We start from the raw sequence: 12089 nt of genomic DNA, 5'->3' as shown, positions 1-12089 counted from the left end.
TAATGATACCTGTCAGTAAGCTTTGGTAGGCCGAAAAAGTTTTAATACCTTGGATTTAAAAAAATATATTTTGTGGGAGTACGGTAGATTTATAATGCTATGTTAGTTTCAGGTGTACAGCAAAGTGATTCAGTTATAAATTTAGCCACTCTTTTTTAGATTCTTTTCCCATATAGGCCATTACAGAGTATTGAGTAGAGCTCCATGTGCTCTACAGTAGGTCCTTATTAGTTATCTATTTTGTATGTAATAGTGTGTATATGTCAATCCCAATCTTCCGATTTATCCCCTTCCCCTCCACCTTACCCACTGGTAACCATAGTTTGTTTTCTACATCTGTAGCTCTGTTTCTGTTTTGTAGATAAGTTCATTTGTACCCTTTTTTTTTAGATTCCACATATAAGTGATATCATACGGTAGTTATCTTTCTCTGTTTGACTTACTTCACTCATTATGACAGTCTCTAGGTCCATCCATGTTGCTGCAAATGGCCTTATTTCGTTCTTTTTTATGGCTGAGTAATATTCCATTGTACATATTACTACATCTTTATCCATTCATCTGTCAGTGGACATTGAGGTTGCTTCCGTGTCCTGACTATTGTAAATAGTGCTGCATTGAACATTGGAGTGCATGTATCTTTTCAAATTATGGTTTTCTCCGGATATATGCCCAGGATTGGGATTGCTGGATCATACGGTAGCTCTATGTTTAGTTTTTTAAGGAGCCTCCATACTGTTCTCCATAGCGGCTGTACCAGTTTACATTCCCACCAACAGTGTAGGAGGGTTCCGTCTTCTCCACACCCTCTCCAGAATTTATCGTTTGTAGATTTTTTTGATGTTGGCCATTCTGATTGGTGTGAGGTGATACCTCACTGTAGTTTTGATTTGCATTTTTCTAATAATTAGTGATGTTGAGCATCTTTTCATGTGCTTTTAGCCATCTGTATGTCTTCTTTGGAGAACTGTTTATTTAGATCTTCTGCCCATTTTTTGATTGGGTTGTTTGTTTTTCTGATATTGAGCTTCATGAGCTATTTGTGTATTTTGGAGATTAATCCCTGTCACGTGCTTCATTTGCGAATATTTTCTCCCATGCTGAGGGTTGTCTTTTCGTTTTGTTTATTAATACCTTGGATGTTAAAGTTTTTAGTTCTTAAGTGTAATGTCTGGTTTGGGCCAAGTTCAGTCTGTATCTGTAGTTCTAAAATAATTTCAAGTCAAATCAACCTAGCTGTACCTATTATTCTATACTCAACTATTCTGTGCAAGGCACTGTGAAAGCTATTAAAAATAAACACACGAAAAAAGCCCAAATCAAAGTTAACCTAATACCTTTCCAGGTAATATCTCTATGTATTTGGGGAGAAAAGGAAGAACACAGGTCCACAATTCTTTTTTTTCCTTTAACAATTTATTTTTAATGTTTTTGGCTGCGTCGGGTCTTGGTTGTGTCACGCGGGCTCTCTTGTTGAGGCACGCAAGCTCAGTAGTTGTGGTGCGTGAGCTTAGTTAGCTGTCGCGCGGCGTGTGGGGTCTTAGTTCCCCGACCAGGGATCAAACCCACGTCTCCTGCACTGGAAGGTGGATTCTTTACCACTGGACCACCAGGGAGGTCCCAGAGTCCACGATTCTTAATCTGAAAATTCTGAGGTGGACGTGTTTGAGCAAAGGCAATATGGGACATATACTGTCCCATATTTAACATCTTCAGATAGGTTTGGTGTGGAAACTATTTTTAACATAGTGACATATGAATATTCATGCTGAGTGGGGGAAAAATACAGACCTAAATAACCTGATGTCAGGTCAGGCATTCAGATTTTTGATTTTGGCAACTGTGAATAGCAGAATGTGGGCTTGTTTTAAAATGTGATCAGGTGTTAAAAGAAAATAATTACGAGTCACATTCAGAAAAAGGGAATATCAGAGGGTGTGGAGAAAAAGGAACCCTCCTACATTGTTGGTGGGAATGTAAATTGGTACACCCACTATGGAGAACAGGATGGAGTTTCCTTAAAAAAACTAAAAATAGAGCTACCATATGATCCTGCAATCCCACTCCCAGGCATATATCTGGAAAAGACAAAGACTCTAATTCAAAAAGATGCCTGCACCCCAAGGTTCATAGCAGCACTGTTTATAGTAGCCAAGACATGGAAGCAACCTAAATGTCATCGACAGATGAATAGATAAAGAAGATGTGGTGTGTATATATATATACACACACATATATATATACAATGGACTATTACTCAGACATAAAAAAGAATGAAATAATGCCATTTACAGCAACATGGATAGACCTAGAGATTATCATACTAATTGAAGCAAGTCAGACAAAGATCATACAATATCACTTATATGTGGAATCTAAAATATGATACAAATGAAGTTATTTACAAAAACAGAAACAGACTCTTAGACATAGAAACAAACTTAGGTCTACCAAAGGAGATAGTGGCGGTGGTGGGGGAGAGACATTAGGAGTCTGGGATTAACAGATACACACTGCTGTATATAAATTAGGTAAACAACAAGGACCTACTGTGGAGCACAGCGAACTATAGTCAATATCTTGTAATAACCTATAACGGAAAAGAATCTGAAAAAGAATAGATATAGACACATATATGCTCACACAGATATGTATAGCTGAATCACTTTGCCGTACAGTTGAAACTAACACAACATTGTAAATTAACTACACTTCAATAGAAAAAATGGTGAGAAAAGAATGTATAAGTTCAAAACAGATAAAAATTTTAATAAAAGGGAATATCACTGTGGGTGGTGACAGAAAAGGTGGGACTTTTTTCTGATTTGAAGGTCTGGATGGGACTTCACCTTGCTCACTGTCGACTCTTGGGCAACTAGAATCACACCTGCCATGTGTTTGGTGAATACATATTTGGCAGATGAGTTATTAATGAAGAGAAGGGGAAGAACTTCCCCGTCAGAGGAGACTTGTGCCTGAGGAGGGGATGAATTTGATAGTCAGCGGTCTGCTCTGATTGAAGACGAATACTCTGCAATAAATGTGGGTAGGTGAGGTGGGACCCCTTATGGGGAGTTATGTGTCTGTGCCTTACATGCTTCTTCAGCTGAGGAATTCGGATTGGATCTGATGACTTTAACTTTTAAATGGGGATGGGAGAGACCTAAAGGTAATCAAAGTGGCTTGAAAAATAGAAAGCAGAAAAAACGATGGTGTTCAGAATGGATTATGGTTGGGTGTATGTCCCTGTAGGGATGCTCAACATGCAGGCATCAAATTCGAGGCCGTGCTGAAGAAGCAGAGATTAGTCCAGAGTGTGAAGAAATTGCAGAGATTGCGATCTGCTGCATTTGGAAAGTGACAGGAAGTCAAAGAAGATTTTCAAAATTCTAATACTTGGTGATGAGAAATGCTGATCCCTTTGGCTGATAGGGGAAATTTGGAAGAGAAGTTGGAGAGGATATACGAATCGTATGACTTGGCGTATTGATTGGTTTATATTCTTCAAATCTGTTTATATGACGTCTTTTGTATGTCATGTGTGTGTTCATAGATGTAAAATTTGTCCCAAGTCCCTAGTCCAGAGCTTTTAAGGACAATGTAACAAGAAACAGTAAATCCTACATGACTTGAGTGTATGTATTCTAGGTGCCGTTTCCAAGCTGCTTTTATAGGAGGTTTATTTAAATTTCATGTTAAAAAAGGAAAAACTGTGTTGAGTAGCATTAGTTCCCCCTTGTACCTTTCATTACGCATTAGCAATGAACTCTCCTTCTCTCGGGTTGATGAATGTGAACTTGATCTATTATCTGATAGTAATTACCAGCACAGAGCGAAGATTATTGCTGAAGTAGCATTCTTATTTCATTTCTCTTTGTATGGCGGGCACTTCTCAGAGGGCACGTTTGTTTGCAGAATATGACTTGCTCTTTTGGCTTCTGGCTTTGAGGCCACGATTTTAGGCTTCTTAAATAGAGTAGTATTGACAAAAATCCTCTGGTATTTAAAATTCTCTGGGCATGGTCTTCTAGCCTGTAGGAGACAGAAGGAGTGGGCTGTGGCTGGTGTTTTCTCCTCCAGCAGGCTCAAGCTCTGATTTTTGTGTTTCTTGACAGTTTCTTTTTTTTCCCAACTCCTGGCAGGGCTGACCTGCATCTTTCTCTGCTCTTGGAGTCAGTGTTTCCCATCATGAAGGTGCCTCTCTGCTACTTTGATTCTTGAGCCTTCTTAATAGTCTTGTGTAGGCTGAAGGGCCAGCCTTTCCTCTTCTGGTCCTTTGAGCTCTCTAGAGACAATCGAGAGAGAAGGTATGTCTGTTTTGCTGGGGCTGCCATAATCAAGTACCACAGACTGGGTGGCTTAAGCAACAGAAGTTTATTTTTGCAGAGTTCTCGGGGCTAGAGATCTGAGACAGGGTGTCCGCAGGGCTGGTTTCTTCTGAGGGCCCCTCTCCACGGCTTGTGGATGGCCATCTTCTCCCTGTGTTTTCACACTGTCTTCCTTCGGTTTGCATCTGTGGCCTGATCTCTGCTTATAAGGATACCAGTCATATTGGATTAGGGCCCACCCTCATGACCTCGTTTTAACTTAACGCCTTCTTTTAAAGACCTTAGTTCCGGAAACAGTCACATTCTGAGATACTGGGGGTTAGGACTTCAACATATGAATTTTGGGGGACACAATTCAGCAAATAACAGACGAATAGGACATTTCAGAAGCTTGAAACTGAGTAAGGAGAACGAAATAAAAGGCAGCCCAGTGAAACAGCCTCTGATCCTCCTTTGGAGTCTTAGTGCTCCTTACTGGACAGTGCAGGTAATGGCTCTTAAAAAAAACCCAAACAAAACAAGTTTTGCTTTACTTTTGAGTGAGTGATTTCCATGGTCTTCAAGAATCATCCACACAACGGTTTCTTCCTGTATCCTGATCAGCACCATATTATTTTTAAAAGGCTAAAAGTTTTCAAGACAAATCTCAAGAATAAGTAAACATAAGAAACATGAAACGTGCCGTGCATCTTTGCAAATTGCATTGGTATGTGTGAGTACTACTTAATCAACTTTTTTTCATAACCACTGGCTCCTTACATTTTGGCCACCTGCAACAGTGTTTCAGGAGATCAACTTCCAACCATAAGTCATGAATACCAAGCTGCTAAGGCAAGTTGGTAAACACTCACTTTTGTCAAACGTTGTTTTTATAGGCAACAGGAATGCTGCTAATGTGAGTTAGCAAGGATTCTGAGTGCCACTGTTTGTTGACAGCTTTTCAGACTTGACTGTCTCGTATTTGCTAACATTTCGTCTCTTCCAAATAGGTATAAACGACCAAGGATTGTACAGAGTTGTGGGGGTGAGTTCAAAGGTCCAGAGACTTCTCAGTATGTTGATGGGTATGCCTCTTTTCTAATCATTTTCCATGCATTGTTTGTTTATGTTCGTTGTCTTTGCAACTCAGTGTTTCATAGTAACGTAACTTGGGAATCCATTCTTTTCGTCTGCTGTCTTGGAGTCCTTTTCTCCTGAGCAGAGACAGTTGGCTCAGAGAAGTCGGTTAGTGTTTGCTCAGGTCCCCCTTACTAAGAAATGGAGGAGGAAAAGAAGGCAGCTCATGGGTGAACGTCTTCTACTGCTTGCTTCTCCCAGGGGAGTAGCAGCCAGGCCTCTGTGATTTGCATGGCTTCCAAATCGCCCGTCCAAAGTCTTGACAGTACATTTGGTTGCACAAGACCACTGGGACTCGCTCATTTTTCTGGAGCTTCCACAACTGTCACTCAACAGCAAGGGTCTGATTCTCAGGGATTCATTGGTATGCACAGTGGCTTGTTTGTAGTTTGCACCAGGCTGTTCTCCAGAACCATGCCTGCTCCATCTGTGCTGATAACACAGTGTTCTTTGGCATCGCAGACAAGAGGAAGCCAGAAAGTGAATTCATTTCATTACCCCAGACGTTATGTGAATGACAAAGCGCTTTTACATTACACTCTGCTGTCAGCTCAGTGCCACCTGTAAGAGGCCCTGCTCCTCTGCCCCCCATGACCCCAAAGCAGGCTGCCTCCTGGGGGGTGAAGATAACTCATCAGGCTTGAGGGCCTGTGTGTCAAACCGATCTGTCATTATGACCTTGCTAAATATTAATTTATTTGATATCTCACTTTAATTAATCACTATTAACAGTGCCTTCAGGTATTCTGTCAATGCATTTAAACCCGTCTGCATCTTAAAGCATTGTCGCAAAGACTTACTTTGAGCAAGCATCAACGGAGCTGAATAAAATCAGCCGGGATGTTACGGATAGCGTTGCTTGTTTGGCTGCGTTTGAATTCAGGATTTAATAAGCAACAACTCTTTTCTGAGCTTATTAAGCACAGGAAAAATGCCTCGTCATGACTTGGAGAGCCTTATTAGAATACATTCGCTTTCACGAGTTGTTTTCATTTTCTGCCTCTCTGGTTTAACTTGGGTATGCAATTCTGGCAGTCAGATTTTCCTTTTTACCATTAGTGGGCTCCAAATGAAATAGACTCAGGTTGCCAGTGGTTCAGTAGCAGCTGGCAGGGTTTAATGGGACGACAGCCTCTGCTTTTAGTTAATTTTAAAATTAGAAACACTTCTCTCATTTCCAAGATGGTGTTATGGTGATTAGAACTGGAAGACTCTGTTGGTATCAGAAAGGGAGATTTGGCTGAAAGGCACACTTGGCAGTGAATCGGTTATAAGGACCCGAGCTTTATTTTATTATCTTCTCATTCATGTTCAAGGGCAGCTCAAACAAGCAGGTGTCCCTGTGGTCTCCCTGAGGTGTTAAGCTGTCTCCAAATTTGTTCTTAAACTTATAAAAACCATATGATCATCCGCATCCCTGGACTTGGGTGGTACTTTCCTCTGCTCATGGGAAATGTCTCAAGACAGTTCTGAACTTGCAAGGTGCTTAAAATATCTAAACCCTCAAAAATTCATGACCTGGAAAACTGTTTTCACTTTCCGTGAGGCTCAGCGTAGAGAAGTCCAGGACACAAGCATGACACAACCTCACTTAAGCTGCTGGCAGAAAGAAATGCTGTGTTTTCAGTAATATCATTCTGCAATCAGAGGAAATTAGAGAATTGACACAAGGGAAAGATACTGACTTACTGTTTTCTTATTAAGTAATGCATTTAAGGGAACGGCACAGGATAAATTAATTTCACTTCATCTCTAAATAATTCCTAGTATGAATTTAAGATGGTCAGTCACAAACTTTGGATTTTTATTAGCATTAATATCATTTTCTTGTTACTTTATGTTACCAACTCAAACTTCAGCTCTTAACGAAAGAGGTTTATTCACTATTTCCTAATGAATTTAAGATTACCTTAAGATGTTTCTTTCCTTTCTTCCTGATTCAGCAAGTGTTCAAATTGAACTAACTTATACCTCTTCCAAAAAAAGAATTTGAGTTTCTGAAGAGTTGTGTACACACTGTCCTGTAGATATTCATTTTCTACATTTCCCAACCTCTCTACATTGTTTCAAAGTTATATATGTTTAAGAGAAAATAATTGGGTGAGTCTGCCAGATTTTTAATTTTGCTCTTTTGTACCAATCTATTTTTTTTCCCTCCAGTAGACAATTAATTCTGATAATTTTGCCCATTTGTGGTACTAGGAGTTATTTTTTTAAAAATTATTTATTTATTTACTTCTAAAAACCAAAATTTTTTATTTTGAAATAATCTCTAGCCTGCAGAAAAATTGCAAGTAAATAGTACAATAGACTCCCATAATACCCCTTCCCCAGATTTACCAAGTTTTAACATTTTTAGGCAGTTATTTTTTTAAATTTTGATTCCTCCAGGTAACGTTTATTTCAAATTTGAATTTTTTCAAAGTACTTTTTGTTTGGAATGCGTTTTTCTTTGCAGAAGTGAAAAGTAACCTAACTTTTTAAAAATCTGAGATAAAGTTCCAAGTCGTTTTATATTTTTTGACAGGAACTTCTGTTCACTTTGGTTCTCTTTAGTTCTTGAGAGCTAATCATTTACTTTGCTATTATTTTTCCTTTATTGCCATTTTTACATAAAATAATTTGTATTTAAAATATGTTCAGCATTCTTTAAATACTCCTGTGTAGAAGTTTGTGGTGATTTCTAAAAGAAGGATGCATGCTTAATATCTTGCATGTTTTCTTCACTTGTGTCTCTACTGGGTGTGTTTTCATGACCTTCACGTTTAAAATTACAAAAGAGAAAAATATTTCTCTCTGTTCTTCTTCTCCTCCCCCTTCCTGTTCTTCTTCTTCCCCTCCCCCATTCCTTTTTCTCACTCCCCTTTCCTCCCCTGCCCCTTTCTTCTCTCCTCTCCGCCACACGTGAAGTACTAATGGCAGCTGACCACCATTTGTACTCCTCCAGGTCAGGTAAAGGAGGGGGCAGCTGCCCTCCTCCCCTGGTGATGAGAGTTGTTTGCCTTCTTGGTCAGCTTCCATCCCTGGGGGCAGAAAGTAGCGGTCTGCTGGATTTTCCAACAGCCTCCTAGCTTTCCCTTGGACCAAGTTTCTTAAGGTTCCACAAGAACATGCCCCAGTGAGCAATTACATTCCTTCCCTTTACAGGTGTTTTTCGTTTCCTTCTTTTTTTTTTTTTTTTTTTTGCTCTAACAGAGGGCACACATAGTCTGGTAGAATTCTTTTTTTTTTATTAGAAACTTGGAGCAATTGGGGAAGGCAGGGAGAAATAGCAGATGAGGTGTCTTTGGGTGAGTCACGGTGTTTTAGTAAGTGGGGTGAAAATGTAACAGATGAATTATCGCAATTGGTAGGTTGGAACTCTGCTGAGTTAGAATTGTCCTGTGTTCTTCCTTCTTCTCCTTCTTTGGAATGAAAGCATCAGAGCAGGGAAGGGAAGGTGCTGGGAAAATGTGGTGGTAGCTTGTGTGTGCTGGTGAATTTTCTGTTTGTTTCTAAATTTAATTTGTAAAAACAGCTGGATGATTTTATTTATTTTAAGACAGAGAACCATAGAAAGCCAGAAATCAGACTAATTTAGGGGAGTTTTACTATAAACATATTACCATGTTTACTTTGTTTGTAGGACTTTTCACAAAGATTGAGGGAAAAAGTAAACTAATGTAGCTGAAAAAGATTCTGATTTTGGATTATAAAGAATATTCTCCAAACTCATTCAATCACTGGGCGTCTTCAAGTACTTTAGACTGGGACCCAAGTCAGTGTCGAGTAGGGTGCCAGCACGTTGGGCTGGGCTGAAAGTTTCCGGTTTCAAAAAAATGACCACTGGTTATAGAATTATGAAGCATTTACTGAAATAAAAAGTCAACTATTTGTATCTCTGTTCATTAGTTTAGGTTTTAAACTAATCCACGAGGTGTAGTGTTCCTTGGCCAGAAAGGAAACAGAATTTCTACCTTATTTATGGTAGAACATATATTCTGATTGAACACTCTAAATGCATTTTTAAGTTTGAATCCCAAATAAGTTATTAACAAATTTACGTAGTCCCAGTGCATCCACGGATTGTTAAGAGCTGCTAGGGATGATTGAGTTTTTTGAAAACAGTGAAAATTTAATAGAGGATTAATACCATAGACATTATGTAGTCATTGGCTTCTCGTGTGACAGCTCCTTTTTATTCCATGAATTCAAAGGATGGCTTATTTTTTCATATAAAGACTATGGTTCTCAAAATATAGAATGATTATTTGGTCAAAAGCTGAAAATAAAAGATTTCCTTTAGAAGCCTCCTGGATTTTAAAATGGTGATTTGCTGGTAGCAAGTTGATTGAAAATGTTATCTGACTTGTATGAGATTTAAATAATTGACTTAATGACAGAGAGAATATTCAGTTACTGCAGTAATTGGTTGGCAAAGCCTTTAGAACAGAATTATTTAGTCCTAGTTATAAAGGATTGCACCTTTAATCAGGGTGCTTAATTTGATTTCTTGAATGTATCTGTGGCTTGTCTGACAAACTCAGTAACAAATGAGTTCTGAATTGTAGGAACCGATCAAAATGTAATGTGTCAATAGCCATTGTTGTAGTTTCTTGCATATTGCTGTCAGCTGCTGTAATCAAGAGCTGTTGAAGTGCTTTGAAAAGTTTCCAGACTTTTGAGTAATCGACTTCATGTATCTGATGTTATGGCTGTGAAATAACCATCACTTCCTGTTTTACTTTATTTTCAAAAAGTTTGAGAAATAACATTGCATTGTCACCCATCCTCTCCCATGCCGAAGCCTCAAACTTTTTAAGTGGCATGCATGACTTAACATGGTGGTCCCATTTGGACAGGATTTTCTTTTTGAACTTTAGTTTGAAAAGGGTATACTAACAAGTTTCCTTCTGTATATAGACAAATACAGTGTAAGGAAGGAAAAAATTCCTGAAACGACTAGTTTTCTGGGGGGGTCTTAGTTGAAACATCATTCTGGAGTGAGGGAGAAGTAAGTGTTTTCCACAAATCTCTTATTTTCTCCTTTGTGTGATTGGAGCGTAGCAACTCACTCCAGTTTCTGTTGATTGTTTGATGTCTTTCATCATAAGCCATTTACTGCTCCCTCCCATGGGTAGGTACCACCACTGAACGCTTATACTTTTGGTGACTCAGCTGTGGTAATTACCCACTCATTTGATGATTTATGGAAATCTGCGTACATTCCTGATTTGCTTTGATGCTCTCAGTAGTTCCACGAGAGCGTGTACGTTATCTCCGTCGTGCACATGAAGAGCTGAAGTTCAGAGAGGTTTGGAGCTGACTTGTTGGGGTGGTGAGGCTGGTCAGGGCTGAGGCGGGATTGAAGCCCAGGTGTGTGTCCCTTGCTGCACTCTCCTCCCTGCTGCCAGGTCACAGCCAAGTGCAGTAGCCCAGCCTCACAAGGCTCGGAGATGCCACCACACTCGGAATGCTTGCCTTTCCCACTATCCTTTCCTTTTATTTCAACCAGGGTTGACTTTTTCCTTTGCAGAATTAATTGCGCTGCCCTCCTTCTCCTTCAACTCTTCTACTTCTTCTTTTTTTTAGTGCCTGTTTTACATCTTCTTTAGAGTTTACTGGATATTTGAAAGGGCATTTGTAAGAAATGCATCATTAACGTACTTTTAGGACAAAGAAAACTAATTTAGAACGAATGTCAGACATGTTACATAGAGGCTTCTAGTAAATATTTCTTGGATGAGTGTATCGATTGTAACATTAATGTGAAAGATTACCCATGAAAGACTTTTTAAGTTTATGTGTCAGTTCTGTTTTGGTTGATCATGTATTAGTCTTCAGAAAGATAATATGATGAGTATAAACCTTAGAAGTGTGGGACCAGACTTACCATCCCTTTCACCCACTGACTTCTTGTTCTTCTAATAGGAATTTTGCCATTAAGGGTACTGCCTGTTTCCCCTGTCATAACACAGTATGATAGCAATCACGCCACCTGAAACAAGTTCAAACATACAGACACTGCAAAATGCCACATGCTGTAAGCCATGGCTACTGAGTAGTACCTTATAATAAGAGTAGTAGTAGTAATAATAATAGCTGTACATGCATTGCAGTTGTGAATATTTAAATGCTCTGTCCAGTTCTCCCCTACTCCCAGCCCAACCCTTATCCTTTTACTTCGATCTTCACTACAGATTTTCTGAAGTGCGAGAAATGTCTGATAAAAGAGTATGGCTTATAATATGATAAGAAATTATATGTAATGTTTTTATAGGAAACCACAGAATTCAGTATTTGTGGTTTGGCTGTTTAAAGATAAGCCATTTGGTCAAGGTTTGAATTATTTTTTTCTTCCTTGCTTGCTCACCAGATGTGAAAACCTGCAATGAGGTGGACCTGGAGAATTCTATAGATTGGGAAGTGAAGACAATAACGAGTGCCCTGAAACAGTATTTGAGGTGAGCTCCTCTCGGTAGCGGGGCGGGGGAAGAGCGGACTGTTTGGATGTTTAACACACAGCAAATGCATCTCAACATGCATCTCCGAACGTGCATCTCAAAAGTCAAGAGTCAAACCTTGTGAGAAAGGAGAACATTTATGACGTATCTAATGATGTCCCAGGAAGTGTGGGACATAGTCAGTGAACATCAGTTGATAGAT

At 39.2% G+C, this 12089-nt stretch overlaps 1 protein-coding gene across 3 annotated transcripts in view; it reads left to right on the top strand.

The window, feature by feature from the left end:
* ARHGAP10 (Rho GTPase activating protein 10) overlaps positions 1 to 12089 on the top strand; it is a 335363-nt gene that overhangs the window by 193252 nt on the left and 130022 nt on the right. For 2 of the 3 annotated variants that reach the window (XM_089912398.1, XM_022599763.3), the window contains 2 exons: positions 5318 to 5392; positions 11800 to 11887. In XM_089912398.1, the coding sequence (XP_089768524.1) occupies positions 5318 to 5392; positions 11800 to 11887 (163 nt within the window). The remainder of the gene's footprint in view (positions 1 to 5317; positions 5393 to 11799; positions 11888 to 12089) is intronic. The other variant, XM_022599764.3, reaches the window with a different exon arrangement.

Source organism: Delphinapterus leucas, chromosome 5 (genome assembly GCF_059928025.1).
Source record: "Delphinapterus leucas isolate spDelLeu-1000000601 "Yukka" chromosome 5, BTC_Dleu_Yukka2, whole genome shotgun sequence".
Taxonomy (NCBI): Eukaryota; Metazoa; Chordata; class Mammalia; order Artiodactyla; family Monodontidae; genus Delphinapterus; species Delphinapterus leucas.
This window is presented reverse-complemented; position numbering and strand designations above follow the sequence as displayed.